The 20,074-nt window shown below is 42.7% G+C and overlaps 1 protein-coding gene across 2 annotated transcripts; it reads right to left on the bottom strand.

The window, feature by feature from the left end:
- Positions 1 to 689: 689 nt before the first annotated feature.
- LOC118225464 (transferrin receptor protein 1-like) lies at positions 690 to 18,271 on the bottom strand. 2 transcript variants are annotated; one of them, XM_035413907.1, is made up of 19 exons: positions 18,154 to 18,271; positions 12,744 to 12,794; positions 12,256 to 12,472; positions 11,084 to 11,273; positions 10,355 to 10,492; positions 10,073 to 10,160; positions 9,673 to 9,795; positions 9,207 to 9,302; positions 8,924 to 9,063; positions 8,083 to 8,255; positions 7,356 to 7,475; positions 6,199 to 6,284; positions 6,038 to 6,101; positions 5,872 to 5,939; positions 5,712 to 5,791; positions 5,098 to 5,188; positions 4,657 to 4,887; positions 3,586 to 3,750; positions 690 to 2,840 (listed from the first exon to the last, which is right to left on the bottom strand). In XM_035413907.1, exons 2-19 carry the CDS (start codon positions 12,786 to 12,788, stop codon positions 2,598 to 2,600), a joined length of 2,358 nt encoding a protein of 785 aa, XP_035269798.1. In that variant the 5' UTR covers positions 12,789 to 12,794; positions 18,154 to 18,271; the 3' UTR covers positions 690 to 2,597. The 2 variants fall into 2 exon arrangements, with proteins under 2 accessions (XP_035269798.1, XP_035269796.1); XM_035413905.1 differs by lacking the exon at positions 18,154 to 18,271 and adding an exon at positions 13,251 to 13,360.
- Positions 18,272 to 20,074: the final 1,803 nt, after the last annotated feature.

Below are 20,074 nucleotides of genomic sequence, written 5' to 3'. Positions count from 1 at the left end.
TATCTTGCATTATCAGTCTGACTAGTTACACTGTAATTACAACTAGTCCAAATGCATTAGTAGATATATAAAATGTAATTATGGATAGTCAAGTGAGGCTATTAAATGTTAAGAGGGCTTGCCGTATATGCTTACTGTTTGAACTAGCTATGGCTGAAACTAAGATATTACTAGTCATAATACAATTGTTGTATCTTGAACTGGAGTTATGACTAGCCAAAACTAAAGTGGAGATATCTAGAATTCGTCTAGAAGACCAAGCAATTTTTTCATGTGGATATGATGCTTTTATTGGCTGAGGGCCCTGAAATGTCAAATGGGGACACATTATTTGTGGGCTTGGAGCATTTGTGATGTAATCAGGCAGGAAAAAGGAGAAAATGCTAAATCCCTTCATTGCGTGGACGTGTGAAGATGTTTGTGAAATGGGGCCAGAAGGTACTGAAATTAATGTTTTTAAGGGCTAAGAGTCTGTGGTCATTGTGGTTATTTCTGTAGGAAACCCTGAAAAGTGCAACACACTCGGTGCTGTATAGGAAAGGGGCATGTCGCTCCACCAAGGCGTAACTTGGCAGGATAGCACACCTGCCATCCCAATAATGCCATAAATGGAAAATGTGTACAGGCAACAGCTTAGAGAAAGTGTGATATTATTAATGACAATAAAAATTATTAAAAAGGGAAAAAAATAGCTGGGTAGAGGTTTATTGCAGAACAGATAAGATCTTTTACAGTCCCAAACACCAAAATTATTTTTTAATCTTCAATCATAAAACGCTCATTGACGACAAACGATTTTAAATAAACAGCAGAAATGTTAAAGCAGAAAAAAGATTAAGAATTACAGAAACAAACAAAATTGCTCAAAAACCAAACCAATAATATAAAAAAGCATGTTTTGTAATGTGAGAACAAGCATGTGTTTTTGTTAATGAAAATGAACAAGTATTGAGCCATGGGAATACTAAAATAATCAAAACAATATTAATATGTTGAAGGAACTCTTGAAAAGATCAAGACAGTTGCTTAGTCTACAATAGTCCAAGGAAAAATGAAGACCATATGACTGCATCTATGAGGAAATAATTTTAATACAACTGAGAGCAGTCTTGATCATTCAGTTCCCAATGTAAAACATCAAAGGGTTCATATTTCATGAATTCATATGGCATGCAATGCATGATGCAAAAATTAATCCCATGGTTTAGCTAACCTTACAGAATAAGTAAGGAAAGTGATGGAGGGGTGAATATTCCTCCACATAAATGCATCAAAGTAACATTTGAGAGAGCTTTCCTGAAATCCTTCCATTTTTGTTTGACCCACATCCTTCATCCAAATCAGTAATGTCAGTTTACAAACAGTGATAATGTTTTGACCTTTGACCGATTTACCTTTTAATATGACATGCCACCAAGATAATTGAAAAACGGGGGAAAAAATCAATGTGAAAGTGATGTTTTAAATGACCAAATTCTGAAACTGTAAGAGGATTCTCATAACTTGTTCTACAAGAAGCACAAGGCAAGGCACAGGTAAACTACTCAGTACATGGGAGCAGAAACAGATTTTCAGAAGCAGCGATTAAATTACACTAAAAGGATGGCTTTGAGTGTTTGGAAGTATCGAAGTACATGTCCTGATATACACACGCTGGTAGGCAAAAACTACCGTCACTTTTCACATTATGGAAGACACTGCTCCCGATAATATTTTAGGATTAGAAATAAAATGTACCAAATCACTTGTTCCAGAAACAGCTTGATCACCTGTTCATAAGTGCAATAATTTTTTCAAATTATTATTATTCTTTTTTTAATGTCAATTATGTTTGCTTGCTTGCCCCAGTGGGAACAAACTGTTTACATTAATAGTGGGCCTAAAAATATAACCAAAACATCTTCAACTAATCATCAAGTTCTGGCCAAGGTCCATCGGGTGCTGGAGCACACAACAGTTTCCTAGTAACAGTTGTTGGTAACACGTATTTCTGTAGCAGATGCTGCTTTAAAAGCCGACAGTATAACCGTCACAATTATGGAAGGCACTGCTTCCGATAAATACAAAATTTAAATACTATTTATAGTGAACACAGTCACTGATAAATATTCAACTAATAAATACAGATTCTCAATGTCAAACAGTGAGGTTCCTCTCTTGTTCAACCGCTCTGCTTTAAACTAAGAGGTTGCATGAATGCATTTTTCTTTTTTTTTTTTTTAGGGTTGATGTGTAAAAGCCAGTGTGTGAACGCAACGATGAGTTTTGTTCACCAATGTACATGAAAGCTGCAGACCATTTCCGTCAGAAACGTCAGCCCCATTTTTTGTGACTGATAGAAATATGACTTCTGATGGTCATGGGAGTTTTAGGAATTGTTTTGCAGTTTCATGTTAATTTTGAGCCCAGTTATATTTGTGTGATAGCCTTTCGATAAAAGCTTTAAAAATACATTTTAAGCACTTGATGAGAAACTTCAGAGAACAGGACTTTTATGGGGATGTTACCAGTTGGGTTCAATTTTAAACCCAATTTGTGATACCAACCAAATGAAACGAGAAAGGGTTTTTCATTTTGCACTGGGTACGGGGTTGATCTTAAATCTGGTTGTTCATTGCCCACACGTCGCCTGCTAGGGAGTTGGCACAGCTCTGGACGGTCCAGGTGGCCAGGGCGAACTGGTTCCGGAACAGGTCTTGGTCGGAGTCTGGCAAGCGCTCTTTGATGGCGTTCAGGTGGTCCAGGAGAGCCTGCATGGTGTGGGAGCCGGAGCCGAACACGATGTGGCGGAAGGGCGTGTCTTTCGGCGACACGTAGGGGGACAGGAGGTTACTCTCCACCTGAGGAGTGGGGGAGGTTGGATCTCTGTTAAATTAGTGTGGCAGCACTGCACCGTGTTCACCGAGGATGCTGCAGCCAATCAGTGAGGTCGGTGAAAGGCCTTTACATCTATGGTGTTACAAAGTGGATTAGCGATGCCTGACTTAGAAGGGGGAGGGGGGCGCTTAGAGCTGGGATTCTATACTGCTGCTTTTCATTCTTACTCTTATCAGGGACCGATTCAGACTTTGGGCAAATAACGATTTCAGTTAGAAATGAGACCCAGCAGAGCTATGTGCCTCAAGGGCCAGGTATGACTATCATCTGCATAAACAGCCCACAGAGACTGGTGATTGGGGAAATTTGCATAGGGGAGAAGAAACCTGGAGCGAAGGGATGGAGAGAACAGGAAGAAACAAGTGACTGGCCAGAAAAATAGTGTGAGAGCAGGAAAGTAGAGAACAGAATGAAACAAGTAATTGGACAGAGGAACAGGGAGGGTGCAGGAGTGTAGAGAACGGACAGAATCAAGCAATTGGACAGAGGAACAGGAGCAGGAGGATAGATAACAGGAACATACGACTGGACAGAGGAACAGGGTGGGAGCAGGAGAGTAGAGAACAGGAATGAGCGATTGGACATAAAAATAGGGTGGGAGCAGGAGAGTAGAGAACAGGAAGAAACGAGCGATTGGACAGAAAAACAGGGCAGGAACAGGCGGATAGAGAAGAGCAGATCAGAAGTGGGCAGGTGTAACGCGGTTACCCTCATCATGCGGTCGTTGAGTGTACGGCACATCTCCACTTCGCTCAGGTCGCTGTTCTCTATGTCTCTGAGCAGGTCATCTGAGGCGCGGTTGTAGGACCCAACAGCGGACGTCAGCCAATCGACAGACAGCGCTTCCATCTGTGTTCCGGAAAGGACGCCGGACTGAACGAGAACGAGAGCAACTCTCAGCCAACACATGACAACCAACCACACGACCGACACACAGGTCTGAACTGCAATCTCTCGTTTCAGTCTAAAATTTTCTTCATTCACTGCAGTCCTTTCCTTCCGGAATAAACCATGCTGTCCATGGTTGCAAAACGACATACTTCCATAGTTTTTAATGCATCATTCCATGCCATACTGGACAGCAGTGGCACTTTGAGCCCCATTTCAATGACAACAGTAGCACAAAAGTTGGTTGGGCAGTGCTCAGACCACTTCTTAATTCAAATGCTTACTACAACTGTCACTTTATTTCAAAATAGACTACTCTCATTTTGTAGCCATAAGCCTCAGTTAAATGAACCAATAATCAATCTGGTGGTATTTTGGATCTTCAAAAAGATGACCTTCAAATCAAGAGGTCCACTATTGATTTTGTTTGCAAAACTTAATTCCATTCTGGTCTTCCTTTATAAACTATGGCCTGCTCTCTAGTATAAGTGCCCAGGTCGTAAGGTACCTCACATGATTACAGTGTGTTGTTTTTGTACACTGCGGGGCTAGAAAAAAATTAGGCATATTATTACGCAAAATAAAGTAGAGGCAACAGTTTAACATTCTTCAGGCAAATTCCATAAGGCTTGCTATAGTCAAAAAGATTTTAGACACTAAGGATTTAATCATACTAGTAGCACAAAACCTTATTATCTGCAAGGGGGCAATCGGTTTAGAGGCAGAACCTTAGGGACATCACACTTAGACGTAGGAGACGTAGGACACGTGTCAGACGCCAATTAAACGCGACGGCAACGATGTGACGTACGCGTGTCTGCTCAGTAGCATGTGCACCCGTCATAGATAGAGCCTCTGGGCTCGCAGTACAGGCGGCGGGCGGGGCCTCACCTGCTTGGCCTGGTAGACGCGGAACTTGATCTTGGACCCGAAGCTGCGCAGGCGGCGGGCATAGCGCTCCACGTCCAGCCTCAGCAGGTGGTCGTGGACCAGCCGGAGGGCCATCTGGCCGGCGAACTGGGCGGCGGAGGCGGCGAACTGGGCCGTGCGCTGGCCTGCGGCCTGGTCCAGGCGTTGCTTGGTGTCCAGCAGAGTGCCGAAGTAGGGGTAATCTCCAGAGCCCTAACGGAGGCGTTCAGAAAGACACTCAGGAAAGCGAGGGCAATCATTTTGGGAAGAGAACATTCAATTAATCTTTCGTTCTGGTGCAGAGAACGTGTTTAAAGCTGTCAATCAACACGCGCACGTGCACACGCACATGCACACACCAGACGAGACGTCGATCGCGACTGCTGCACGCTTCGTTACACCCCCCCGTGTTCGGGGACTCACCTCGAGCGCAGCGAAGCGGAAGGAGACCGAGGGGATGCCGGAGAAGGTCATGAAGGGGTAGGCGGAGTCCTCCATCTGCATGGCCTCCATCCTGAAAGCAGACGGTGTGAATTTGAGGGCCAGTGACTAACTATGTGGCCATGTGCTCGCTGAACCGCAGCAAGCACAACCCCCTTTCATAACTAAGCTTAAGGCCACAACCTGCTAAGCAGCCATTTTCATTTGGGGTCATTTACTGTAATAACGTAGCTTCTGAAAATATCTACATACCAAATTAATGCAGAAATACACTGGCAAATCGTAAATGGGGTAATAAAAATGAAAAACCCACTGAACATGGTTCCAGAATTAATTCTTTTCAACTTAATTTAAAGAATGACTGAGTATTGACATCCAGACAGCTTATAGTAAGATACTCCCACATTAAATGGACTATTCCCAAACCCATAAGATAAAATTATGAAAAAATGCCCTGAAAATGTGACCATTCTGCAACAGAACCTTCCGATTTGACAGACCAGAGTGTAATCGGGCACACTAAGAGTGCGCAGGCATGGTGTGTGTGTGTGTGTGCGTGTGTGTGAATATACACACGTCTACCCAAGGCTACTCACACTGCCCCCTCCCAGTCTGACCCAGCCACTTGCTCGTACAGGGACTTCGCGCTGGGTTCTGGCCTGATGGGGCTTTTAATCTGAAACAGGAAACAGGAGTTAGAAAACTCCAGCTTTTGCCAACAGCGTGCATGTAAGGCGCTATCATTGAGATGATCACCTCTTTCATTGTGTTCTGGATCAAAGTGTAAAGCAGTGGACTGGCAGCCGCTTTAAATTTCTCGTGCCCTGGGGAAAGACATCAGAGTAAGAGTATGCATGAGGAGATTATTACAAACAATATTATAAAGTCCACAGAAGATGGTGATCAGTCCCGTTTAACTCACCTGTAATAGCACCATCCAGATTGATATACGAAAAAGCTTTCAAACCCAGACTGGTCAAATATCCCTACAGGAAGAAAAAGTCAAACAATTCACAGGAGTCCATACAGCACAGAATGATGAAGTGTGAAACAGAATGAGGCATCTGCCTGTGCAATGCTCACCTCCAGCCACTCGGTGGCACCAACACTCCCATACTCGCCAGCGCTCCAGCTGGCAAAGACTATGCTTCGTCTGGGCTGGAAATTACCTACAGTAAAAGAGGTGGTCGTGAACATATATACATATATACAACTAACTCTGGATTCCCACTTATAGACCGACAAAAGCCCCCTTTCACTACTGGGTAAACTAAAATCTGGGATTAGCTCCTAGAGAGTGGATTATTCCACAGATTTGGCCAGTTTCACAGAGGAACTAGTGTATTTGCAAAGAGGAACACCAAACCACAGAAAAACCACTGATACATCACACCTATTAAAGAGAAGTTGTCACTTGTGACTCCAAGACTAATTTGTAGGTTGCAGACTTATTTACAATATTTGATAGTCTTTTCCATCTTTAAAAAAAACTACTTCTAAAAGCTACTTGGGCAAAAGCCTGGCCCCAAGATGACCTTGCTCACGTTCATAGATTCAGATATTTCTGGAAGTCTTTTGTCAATGGAAAATATTGTTATTCAGAAAAGCCATTGTGAAACTGTATTCCTATACAGAACTTAAAGGAATGTACTGTTCCCTTGTGGTCATGTGGCGTTTCCTGTGGTTTTTATGTAATCTGCAGGGTGTCATCTCTGAAGTACTTTATTTGTACAAATTTCTTATGGATGACAACTGAATCAGCAATCAGTACTATGCTACAAAAAGCATGCCAAGAAAGTTCTCTTTATTTTAGTCTGAAAGAGTCAAATCTGTGTCATGGGACAAAGAATGATATTATTATTCAAAGCTTTTCTCACACTCAAAGCCCATAGCAGTGATGAGGGAGAAACTACTCAATCATGTTTAGCATTCAACAGGGTGATGTACAGGAGCCATTTTGTGCCAGAATGCTCACCACATCATCAGCTGAGGTGGAGAGGGAGGGAATAATTTTTTTACCAAATTAAACTAGGGGGTGATTCGCTGGCAGGTTGACAGAGCCAGGCTAGGAATTCAGCCAGGACACTGGAGAACTCAGACTCTTTGCCATTAGTGCTATGGGATCTTTAATGACCACAGTGAGTCTGGACCTCAGTTGAAAAACTCATCTAAAAGACAAACCCACGGGCCGTCATGCGCAACATCGATACTTTGCACCATATCCATTTCATAAGTCTTACCATTCTTCACCATGTCTGAGATGGCACGGGCAAGCTCCAGCAGTATGCTGGTGCCCACGGTTGACTTGCCGTAGCCAGGACCCCAAGAGTCCCTCTGGGCACCAATCACAACATAGCGATCTGATGGGGAGAGGGACAAATAAAAATATATATTTTTTTTAAATTAAAAAAAAAAAAAGAGAAACCAGTACTGCAAAAAACCCATCTTTTTTCAGATCTAACCTGAAGATTTTTTCAGAACCTAACCAAGTACTTAATGTGAGGGGCACTATTGGATTAGTTAATAGAGGGAAGCTATTAGTAGTATACCAGGCTGCTAATTTGCATTCCTTAAGAAAAGAACATTTTTGTAGCCCAGATAAAGGTACTTTGCTTACATCACAGCAATAATAAATCTAGAGATGTCCCATGTAGGTGATCTAGGTTAAATATCCAACGCACATTGACTGCTGGAAAAGCAAGAGCATTCATACTAGTTGCTTTCTCCACATGCTGAATGAAATCTGTTCTGGAATCAGGTATGGTCGGACTTCCAGTCTTCCAGTTAATGAACAACTTGGAAAATAAAAAATGGAAGCTGTTGAAGTTTCTATTCTATTATGTAACCTCAGGTCATGTCACGTAGTGCACAGCAGTCCTATCAGAACTATGTATGCCTGTAGACATAAACCTATAAACACAAAGAGTTTCCAACCACTTTCACCTATGGACAATGAAGCTGAAGTACCTGAATCCACAAGTCCCTTAATAACTCCAAAAACATTGTGAATTTTCCGCTCCACGAGGACGTTGTTGACTTCCACTGTAACGGTGTCGTTTTCACCACCCAGATTATACCTCGAGAACCCAGGTAGACGTCCTTCAGGCCAAGAACTGGGAGCACTGATGCCGCCCATTTTCCTGGGGAGGGGGGTTGGATCGGGGGAAGAGAGGGACAAGGGTCTTCAGTGAGTCCTGTTCCAGACTGGCCTCTTTTTTTCTTGGCTGGACCGTAACAGCGGGGCCAGCCCTACAAGCGCGCATGTCTGTGACTGAGTGATGAAGTTACACCATTGGTCGCCTGGATGAAGTGTGTTAGGTCCAGCCATATACTAGGTTTTGACCTGGTCTTGTTTTTTTTTTTAAATCAAAGATGCATTTTGGAGGATTACGACCAAATGTTGAACTGTAAATGGTCCAATCCGTGAATTCTTCCACAGATACCAGTCACGAAAAGGTCAAGGTTTATGCTTTTAAAAGCAGAAATACACCACATGTTGATAACCATAGCGCTGCACAAACACAGATGTTAGTACATGAATAAATATGTCCTTTACTCCACAGCCCCAAAAAAAACCCTCTCCTGACATCAGGAGAGAGAACCATGCTTCAGCAGACAGACAAGGGGGCAGCTCAGAATTATCCAGGGTTTAGGAGGTCAAACACAGGGCAAAGGCAGAAGTGGGTACAATCACAGTGGGTGTGCGTATGGACAATACAGTGTGTGTCTAATTGGGGGGGGGGGTCTCTTGTTGATTACAAATTTAGGCTGCACTGAGGACACAACCCAGGGGAGAATGTGGACATACTTGACGATTTTGGTGGCCATGTCGGCAGTGATGGTCTGGGCGAGGATTTCTGGTAGGCCTGACGACTTGACCGGAGGGAACTGCGTATGGTTGAAGGATGGAAACCCTGGCGTGTAGGGATCCCCAGACCCCAAATGGACCTGGAAATATGACGCAAACAATAGTGTTGAGATGCTTTCCACCCTAGAATTCCCCTTAAATATAGCAAAACGGCTACTTCCTTGAGGTCTAATAAACAATAAGTATATGCAGACGTTAATAGATATCAGTCCTTGATACGTACGTGACCATAGAGTTCAGTGGTGGACACAGAGCTATAGTCAGCAGGATCTTGGTAGATCAACACAGCGGCTGCTTTCAGTTTGGCCGCATTGGCCACCTACAGAAAAAAAAGGGATGAAAAGTCACCCATGTCTGTGACTGGTCTGCCATTTTAGGGCCCTTCAGTCAAACATGCCACAGAATGAAAGCTCAAAAGCACATCAACACTTTAAGGAGTAGGTTTTTAGGAAATGTTTTGGCAACAATAGTGTTCTAGAACTCTATTGCTTTCAATTACCATTAATGACAACCACATCAGCATTAGAATGTTCAGTTAAGAACATTCTAATCACATTTGTGATCTTACGCCTTAAAGAGATAATTACACAGGCAAGCTTTAAACCCCTCCTGCCCTTACAGATGAAGCAGGAGCCCCACCCAGTTCTACAGAGGGAGCACTCATCCCCCACACCTCACCCCAGTCTCACCTTCTCAGCAAAGCTGATCTTGCCGGCTCTGAGCAGGACGACGGTCCCGTTCAAGTCGATTTTCATGTCCGTCATGTACTTAAAATCATCTGGTTTGCCATAGTTGGCGTACACCACCCTGCCCTAAAAAAAATACAATGGAAGGTGGGTCACATTTCAAACAAATTCAGGGAGGACACAATAATGAACACAGCTTTGTAAAGAAACAAAAGCAGCACTTAGTACCAGGAGGGTTATTTTCCACTAAGTTCTGAATTTCAGCCGGTACAATGATAAGCCAACCAGTTACTGAAGTGTGATGAGTTTTTACATTATTACTTAGAGAAGCACAAATACAGTGAAGTATATTTCCCATGGCCTAAAACTATGACATTAATGTCTCGACCCTGTTGATACGCACCTGTCGAGTGCCAGTAGCACTGTATGACAAGTATCCCCTGGTTACGCCAATCAGCTCTTGGCCAAACAGCACTCTGTTTGAAGAGTCCCTACAAATGGAAAACAAAGCAAATTATTTTCTTTTTTTTATGGATATAACACTAAATATAAATAAATAAACAAGCAGTCCATGACAGAGAAACTTGAGAGCGACTCAGGGAAAAAAAATCAATTATTTTTGTGAACCTGGTTTGACAAGGAAATAAAAGGTGGTTCATCCATGACAGTGTCTGCTGATACTGACCTGGGGAGGATCTGGATCTTAACAAAATGCTCATCGTTCCAAGGGTACATGTCATAGGTCTTGAAGGCATCATGCACTTTATTTGCCAACAGCCTGTCCTCATTGCTTCCTGCCTCATGGCTGTCCAGAGAGAGCTCACTGAAAGAGAGACAGAGAGTGTGTGCCGTGGTTTGAACACCAGATTACTATAGGTTCAGACCATAAATAAGATTTCAAACTAACAGCTTAAAGAACAATTTGAATATAAACCATGTACTGCACACAGAGCCAGGGAGAAAGGCCAGTGATGGGCAAATGAATAATCCCAATTTGCTCTGATAATTTGCGCTGTTAGTATTTTAATGCTACAGGCAGGCCTGGGTCAAATACGTACTTGTTTTGTATTCAAATACTTTTCTACGCTTTACTGATATTGGCTTGTGTACTGGAACCAATTAAATACTCTGAAAGGTGCAAACCCCACCTTCTGGTCATATTGGCAGGCTCAATTACACCAGGCAAGATCAACAGAGCACAGAAAAGTACTTGAATCCAAAACAAATACGTATTTGACCCAGGCCTGACTACAGATATACCAGCTGAAAAGTACTAGGAAAATTTAACTCGTAATCCACCTGCCCTGACTGAAAAAAAAAAAAAAAAAAAAGACTTCTTTTAATGGTCTCTAAAGTAAAGAGTAGTGTTATGGAGTTCAGCACATATTTCAACAGGACTGCAGCTAGGCAATACCTGAGCCTGCTGCTGAAGCCTTCGGCCGTTAGCCTCTCCTGCAGAAGATTCCGGATATCGCTCCAGTCCAGCTCCGGGTCCACTTCTACATCGCGCCACTTTCGGGGGGGTTCTACAGTGGAAACATCGTGCCTGCAGACTGTGGATTCTGCTTCCTGCCTACGGTTGGTCAGGTAGCCAATCAGAAACCCTGGAAGGAAGGAAATTGAGCACAAGTGTTAGGGGCGGAGTCTCACTGTAAGGGCAGACATGCTGAAACTGTTCAACTCCAGGGGTAGCCTGCCTTGCCCCCCCATCCTGAAATCAGCCACCAATTTAAACCAAAGAAACAAAGTTATGAACTGCTTTAATTGATAAAGAGCTCTGTAACAACTTAAAGCAGCAGATTGCAGCCCCGGTTTAATCAATACAATACACACCAAAAACCTTTATTTTATATTTGGATGACCCATCAAAATAAAAAACATATATATAAATCACACACTTAGGGAAAAAAAGTAAGTAAAAAAAATTGCTGAACTGGTGCATCTAGGCAGAATCTGGTCTTCACCAAAGATTTAAAAAATAACCTGCATTACACTCTCCAGTCAGTAGGGGGAGGCATCAGACTTAAATTCTGTGTCTCGCGAAGTCTCGATACAACGATGGGTAATAAGAGCAAGAGCATTTTTTCCCCCCACTTTCTACCTACAGTATGTGGGGGAGAGCCAGCTCATTACATGCAGTCGAGCTACAGACACGTAGCATTGCGCGATAAGCACATGTAATATGTTAAATGAGGACAGCCATGCTAGTACGCATTAGATTTTTGCACACAAGTTTATCATAATCATGACCATTCTGATAATATTTATTACTGCACAGAAAGCAACATCAATTAACTGACTTGGTTAACTTCGCCGGATTAGGGCTAGTTACCTGAAAATACCTTATCCTCTGTAACACATACTTATCACTTAATCAGATCCGTTTTTAAAACAGTTTACCCATTTAAGACAGCAAGCTTAGTAGCCTGAACTAGTAACTGCTAGTTCTTAGTAAGATTGCATACCTTTTTTAAGGAAATTGTGTCCATTAATGGATGATTAACTGGTATCCTTTAATGCAGATATCAAATATTGAAAGAGGCAGCAGACTCTCGCAAAGCAAGTTTTCCCTTCAGCCACGCTTACCGATGATGAAGATGAGAAAGATGCTGATGGCGATGAAGGCAACGTTTTTACCGGGGCGGCGGAGCCGGGGCCCGTTCGTGTTGTGGGCGCGACGGTCCACCGCGGAGCTGGGCGCCTCTTCATCCACGTCGGTGGCCAGCTTCATCTCCACCTGGCTGCTGTCCCCGTCAACATCCTGCGCCGGGTTGAAGCGCGTGTAGATGCGCTCTCCGCCGAACTGAGAACCGGGGGTGGGAGAGAGGTGAGCGTGCCGCATTCGAGCGCAGCCCTGCTTTTCAACACCAACTCATTTGAGAGGACCGTCTCAACGCTCACTTTAAAGGTAAGAGGTGCTGTGTCTCGATGTTTGGGTTTGTTCTAAAAAACCATGCTTATGATTTAAAGATGTCGTTTCTGCATCATCAACTTTTACATCACCCATTTATATCAGTTTCATGAGTTTGTTTTTTTTTTTTTTTAATGCAGTTACTCAAAATTATTTTACTTACCAGTTTGGACACTGCTGACCGTGCTTGACCCATTGTTGACTCCATTGCAGCCTAGAAAGAAAAGAAAAAAAGAAAAAAATTAACCATGAATTTAAAAAGTGAGTCTGAAAACAGATAATACAAATGAGGCCAGACTAGTCAATATGTACATTTCATGCACGGCTGTTATGCAAGTGCACCATCAAGCGATGCAATTTCTGCAATCACACTTGCCCTTAACCTAACATTACCACACACATTTCCACCCCAAGTGCCAAATAAATGTTCTGTTGTCCCTAAAACTGCTCACCCCCTTCCTAAAAAATAAATAAATAATAAAATTTAAGTTTCAGTTGGAAATGCCACCATCCTGGTTTTTATCAAAACATGGTAAATCACAAAGCCAATTCACTGAATTTCAGATACCAAACACTTTCTCTCCAACAAAACAGAGGTTTCCATTCTGAAGTTCCACTTCTCTTTTCCAGTGAACAAACAAGGGACTTCTGCAGAAGTTACAGCACTCACCACCACACAGAGCAGTTTATACCAGGTCTGCTACAGAAAACTAGTCGAGCTCAAGGACCACAATGCCAGGATTCGCCAGATTCTTCTGAAGTCCTGACAGAAACTTGCAGCCCTGCCTTATATACATGCTGCTGCTCCACTGGGGAGAGAAGGGGGCGGAGCAATGACGGCAATACACCCGGCTATGCACCCCCAAACAAGATCAAAGTGTAGGCTTGTTTAAAGGAGGCTAGCCAACATGCAAAATTATAAAATCACGATAGCATTAAATAAGGTAGACAATCATGTGTGGTGCAAGACAGACCCTTCTTTTTAATTAATTGCACCTGAACATTTCTGGGCGTTTTCAAACTGTGGTAACCCTAATTTGGTCGCCGCTGGCGCCTGTTCGTCTCTACGGAGAGGTATCCAGCAGCAGAGGGCAACCCTCTGATGTCACAGCAACACCACCACAAACCCCCAGAAAGATGCCAAGAGCCCAGAGTCCAAACCTAAAGTGCAATCGGCAAACAAGCTTCATCGACATTCTGAAAACGACAGCCGCCAACTTATCAAATATTTGTGTCCTTGCGATGGCGCCGTTCACAACTGGCTGGCACAGACGCCAGTGTGGCCTGGCCCAGGTCACATCTGGTAGAACGCCAAAAGAGGAAAAGGGATTTACTCCCCTGATCGCGGTGTCTGAACTTACCCTTCACTTAAGCGTACAGCAGATGCTCTTACCCAGAGCCATTTACTCAGCTTACTTTCTTCAATGTGCATACACGTCATTTTACACTGGACTCTTACTGAAGGAGTCTGGGTTAAGCACCTTGCTGAAGAGTGCACCGCAAGTGCCTTTCCTGGGAAGTGAAACAAACTTGGTTGCAAAACAAGTACACAGATGTTACAAATACAGGATATCTGCACGGTTACGTCACGGTTACGGCTACATAATAGAGACTGATAAGGTTATTTCCCCCTGACGGTTATAAAAACATACATCAGCCTCTATTGTGTAGCTGCAATGGACGTTATCATTCAGTTGTCTTGCAGTTGTAACGTCAGGTACTGCGGATTTGCCCACAAGCTAATTTCCCCAAAAGCTCATTTCCCTAACCATCACACTATCCTGCGACCCAGTATAATGGAACGGTCCACCGCACCACCGCAAATGTGCAGTTTTTGAAATGGGATTACTCGTCATTCATCATTAAACATCAAACATTTACTGCCTTGGGAAAAATGTGAAACCAAGCAAGATAATATATTTTTCCTTAAGGGTGAGAGGAATGAAAAAAAAAAGAAACCCAGTTACTATTTAGGAACAGAACAATGGTCTTACGCGCGTAATGCAAACTGCATTCTTTACGTTCTACTCCTCCCTGTGACACCCGCAGAAGTAGTGGCGGGTTGTGGCGCTTCACGTCAACTGCAGAATTTTCCCGCGCAGCGCGCCCTGCCCTCAGCGCTTACTTCCTCTAGAAACCTGCCTGACGTGTTCTTCTGCTGCTCCCTTCACAAGGAGGTCCAGGCATGCGACAGCCCGAGTGCTTGCCATTTTCGCGACGACCGCGTGGTTCGCTTCGGAAAAGTGGGGGGGGGAGGGGCCACGTGGCGGGGCCCGGTTGCTAACGACCGAGTGAACGGGAAGCAGACCAGCGAATGAGCGAACACCCTGAACGGGTCTGGGAGGACGAGCAGCGCTGAAAACAGGCTCTGGCGCACGCAAGATGTGACTACACATCCTGCGCAGTCCTGCCCACATCCTACCAGCATGGTGATCAAGAAAGCGTCACAAAAACCACTTCTAACTGGTAGAGCCATTTCGTCACCATTTTATTTTGTGTCAACTGAAGATGCTTAAGAACTGAGCGCTTAGACCATAGCACCAAATACGCTAACCCTCCTCCCAGATCTGCGTCAAAGCCCTCCCAGGTGATTAAGAATTAGGGGGATACGCAGACTCACCTGCCACCAGACACACGCACACATACACCCTCTGAACAACTGGCGTCACAACTTCAAAATACAATAACCTTTGTTTCCTAAAAGCCCAGAACTTTATTTGAATATTTTATTTGAATGTTCTCATTCTGTCATATTGCACTGACATATAGCATTTGTAATGGTCCTTTTCAAAAGGATAAATTCAGAGATCTGATGGATCCCCTTATAACAATCACCCCAGGGTTCAGAAACAGTCCTCTGCTTTAGCCCCTGGAAAGGCAAATCCTTTAAAAGCCCATACCTACATCGGCACTCAAGGGTACAATAGCAGAAAAGTGAGAAACGGCCACCATATTCCAATGAACACAACAAGGTACATACATGTGATGTGGGGGTTTGGTACAGTAATGATTCAATTCCTTGACAGATAAGTATGTCAACAACCCTCTTAAAATCATCGAGACTCGCATTTCTTTGCACAATTAATCATGACACTTGCCGTTGAGATTTGGACATGGAATGGCACGGATTATCATGCAACAGAGTAGGTTTTTCTTCAGATCAGTCATGCAAACACTTTCTGATAAGAGTACAAGGGTGTCTGCCAGAACAAGACAAATTCTCTTCAATTACACCTCAGCCATTTCCTCATTATAATGATGTTCCCCCCCCCCCATCCTTACGCAGTATCACTCATCTCACCTAACAACTCGTCAACACAGAGAGTGCAATGTGTTCCAACAGACAGAGCTGGAGATTCGCTGCAGAAGAGGCTTGCAGATTGGAACGCAAGGTAGAATACTGTGCTTTCACCACTGAGCCATGTGGAGCTCACTGGTCTCTTAAGCAAAGACCTTGAACATAAAAGTGTGTTATAGGGCAGTTGTGACAGTCCCAAGGCGAACACAGGCTGGATTCCTCTCAGCGCAGAGACTCAGGCGTTGGGGTTAATCCAATAAAAGTAAGCGAGGGGGAGGGCACATCTTCCAACGCGTTCCTTTACGATTCCAGATCACGTGAGAGTCACAAAGAAATTCTGTATCTCATTCAGGCTCCCTTCACCACACATGATAGGGGACCAGGGACTACATGCCTTTTATTTCCCCAGGTCTCCATCTCAACTGAAAGCTCAAGCATTCTGCTCTTAAATGACAAATCAGCAGGGGCATTTTCCCCCAAAGCTGGCAGTGGAGCTGCTGGTTAGCTGAACTACGGCCCGCCAGCCCCCCTTCTGGAAATGTTCCTTCTAGTAAGCACTCAGAATGACCAAGAAAAAAAAGTGAGGTTGTGCGGACAAATGCCATGGAGAAACCAGTAATAACTGATTAGTACACAAAGTCAAATGGGCTGCATCAGACTTGTAACAAAACCTGACACAATTACTTACCAATGATGTCTTTAGGGTCTCATTTCCATTCTTAAACATAACTCTGCAAGACCAGAAACATGGCCTTTAACAGTGACATGCTGACTGAAGGGGCAGAAAAATCGCAGCCTATGAAACCAGGTCAAATTCAGTCATGCCATAACGATTCAGATTCCTCAGATTTACAAATCACTGTACAAAAGACTGCATTCTCCAGTGATCTGTGGACCTGAACGAGGAACGGCTTTCTGTTTACTTATTTCTGCGGCGCCTGAATGGCTTGACAGAAATGACCTTCAAACTTCCTAAGTGGGGGGGGAACAGAACTTGAACTTCATTCAGGGAATCATCCCAGTAAGAGCCTGTCTTTTTTTCTTTTTCCCCAAATCTGATCGTTCTCCAAGACAGTTTATGACCTGCTTTTCCGAGTTCTTATCAGGTGTCTTCCAAGTAGATACAGAAACGTGTTAATGTGTCAAGCTATGACTCTAGGTGACTGAGCCTAAAGCATTTGTTGTGCTGTATTTAAGAAACACCCCGCATTAACAAACATGACAAATGGCTGATGAAAAGTATACCTAGAGTACATAAAATTATTAATCTCTCTTATTTCATGAAGACTACATGCTTCATCTAACCATTTGAGTTTCATTTATGCAAATAATTTCCTAATGTTGGTTGCAAACTTTGATTGAGGTCCATGAAAAGGTACTGTCAATTAAAATGATTATAACACAAAAATATCAAAGCTTATGACCTCGGACGGTTATCAGAAGGGTCAACCGTGCCACTGTAGGTAATGCGAGCCTTATTATTGCCGTATTATTGAGAGAATTACTACAAAAGTTCCATAAGTATAGTATAAATACATTTACCTACTCGCAGTAGTTCAGCTAGCTACACTCACATCCCGAGACGTTGTTAAAATACCCGTTTCACAGCGACATTCTTCCAACAGGCTGGTGTGTTTTATCTGGTTTGTTCCGTCTGCTCTATAATTTGACCGAAGGATATCAGCGTGGAGGCGCTCGCTAGCAAACCCATAAAGGTCGAGGTCAAACAACTTCCTGCTTCTCGCCATGTGGTCGCTGATGGCGAAGATGGCGGCTTCTCTCACTATTCTATAGCGTTCAACCAGCTAGCGAGCACACGAGAGCAATAACGTTGATTATACTTCAGACATAATTTAGCCCTCCTTGGCTAAACTAACATTTTTTAAAAGACATGTTGGACAATGCGCGGAAGAGCTGACTGGGTAACAGCTGTGGTTACAACAGCGGCACAACTGTCGCCTTACCGGATTGCATTGCGGCACTATTACAAATATGACAAGGCGTGTTCTCAACAATAAACAACCATTCGAATAAAATATAAATATAGCAAATTATGGAAATAACAATAAAAACCTAACATAAGCCAAACAGGTTATTTTACACAGAACGGAATTACATTGCACACAAATTATTATTATAACAGTGGATACCTGTACGGTTAGCCTTGCAACACCAATAGCTAAATTTATGTAGCTCAATGGTAAATGATCGTTTTAATAACATTTGTTCATTCTCATGGTTACGACTGTTTCCCTTCTAGAAAACATGGTCATACCAGTTCTTTGGTTGCGCCTGTCTTCGATGTATGACCTCAACGTCTGCAGGAGGTATGCCCTTCTCTGTCTAAGATCCTTCCTTCTCTTCTTGTGGAAATGAAAACGTCACTTCCTGTACGCACGTAGCTCTCGTCTGATGTTGAAGCTTCGTTAATTTATTTTTTACAGTCTCTGGTTTATCCACTCGCCCATGCAATAGAAAATCAACAGTTGAAAAAATAATTTGCTATTTAAATTGTTGCGCTGGTGCCGAATGAATAAGCCATTTTCTCCCATTTGCATTTCACTTCCTTAAAGCGCGTCAATACTACTGAATTGAAAATTATAATCCTATAGATAGTGGCGACCAAAATAAATACATTCAGAAAATAAGGGTATCAGAAATTTAATCGGATTTCTGGAATGAATGAGGATTCCGAATTATCTTGTTATTTGTTGATTTTAGGATGATTTGCATATGAGGCCAACGAAATGATTTTTTACTTTGTCTCTCAAAAATTACTTTTGTTTTGCTTTTATTTCATTTTGTTTTTGCATTTTAGATGTGAACTTCCGCTATATAGCAATGACTTGATACAGTATGTTCCATCTCATAAAAAACGTACAAAAATGCCAAGTTACTCACACATACAAGACGTATATGTCTATAACTCATTCATTCAGACTGCCAAAATCCAGGCCTGCCATTAAAAGTATTGATATCAAAATGACGCCAAGTTACGGCCAAGTTGCCTCACCGAAATGAAATAAGATGTATTCCAAAGCAATGCTACCCAATATTTCCTCAATTCTTTCAAGTCACTTGGCCCTGTGTGTATAAGCATGCAGTACATGGACAGGCCAAACGTGTGGATGGCTTTCTCACAGTCAAGATTGATTGAATAGGCGTGTATATGTTCAATTTGTATTGGTATGTATGTATTTCGCTGCCCAACCTTTCTGTTGCGTGAATGATTGTATGTTTCTTGGTATAAATGTCTGTTCGTAAATGTGAATGTAACATGCTGCGAGGGAAATGTCCCCATGGGGATAAAGAAGTTGTCTATGTATGTATGTACAATATGTATTTTACATGCAGTATTTATTGTACGTAGCAAATATACAATAACTTGTACATTTACTCAAATGCAGTTCAGAAGCAAGTATACATTACATTACATTACAGGCATTTGGCAGACGCTCTTATCCAGAGCGACGAACAACAAAGTGTATAACCATAACCAGGAACAAGTATGACGAAAACCGTAGAGAGAAGTACCGGCCCAAGTGCAGGGAACAACCGCATAATTCAACTTGTACCCTGAAGGTTAAACTGATTGACACTAACACAACGAGAACGGCAACAACGCAGTCTATGGAAAAAATACAAGCAGTAGTTAAGACAGTTAATGCACCTAAGTCACCTGCAGTATTTATTGTACGTAGCAAATATACAATAACTTGTACATTTACTCAAATGCAGTTCAGAAGCAAGTATAAACATATGTTTTCTGGAGAAATATGCTTCCTGTAGTTACTCACCAGCAGTTTTCTACATGAATTTCAACGTGTTCCATGAGGCAATTGGAAATATTTGACACTTTGATCTGACACAAAGTTTGCATGACATTGTGAAATGGTAAGATTACAAAACACAGGACCAAGTGACTTGAAAGAATTGAGGAAATATTGTGTAGCATTGCTTCGGAATACATCTTATTTCATTTCGGTGAGGCAAGATAGCCTATATTGTTTGTAGTACCGTAACTTGGCGTCATTTTGATATCAATACTTTTAATGGCAGGCCTGGATTTTGGCAATCTGAATGAATGAATTATAGACGGTGTATGTCTTGTATGTGTGAGTAACTTGGCATTTTTGTACGTTGAAAACGTGTTTTTTATGAGATATCATGTCTTTTTGCAAAGCGTTTTATTATGA

Source organism: Anguilla anguilla, chromosome 4 (assembly GCF_013347855.1).
Source record: "Anguilla anguilla isolate fAngAng1 chromosome 4, fAngAng1.pri, whole genome shotgun sequence".
Lineage (NCBI taxonomy): Eukaryota > Metazoa > Chordata > Actinopteri > Anguilliformes > Anguillidae > Anguilla > Anguilla anguilla.
Note: the sequence above shows the minus strand (reverse complement) of the source record. Positions and strands in the feature narration are given on the sequence as shown.

What these genes read in the sequence shown, in the direction of transcription:
- LOC118225464 (XM_035413907.1), bottom strand. Translation starts at nt 12,788, where the DNA reads ATGGAGTCAACAATGGGTCAAGCACGGTCAGCAGTGTCCAAACTG. An exon ending in GGTCAGCAGTGTCCAAACTG is followed by an intron (nt 12,473 to 12,743) that starts GTAAGTAAAATA and finishes CCCGGTTCTCAG; the next exon opens with TTCGGCGGAGAGCGCATCTA. An exon ending in ATGGCCACCAAAATCGTCAA is followed by an intron (nt 8,256 to 8,923) that starts GTATGTCCACAT and finishes CCCCCTCCCCAG; the next exon opens with GAAAATGGGCGGCATCAGTG.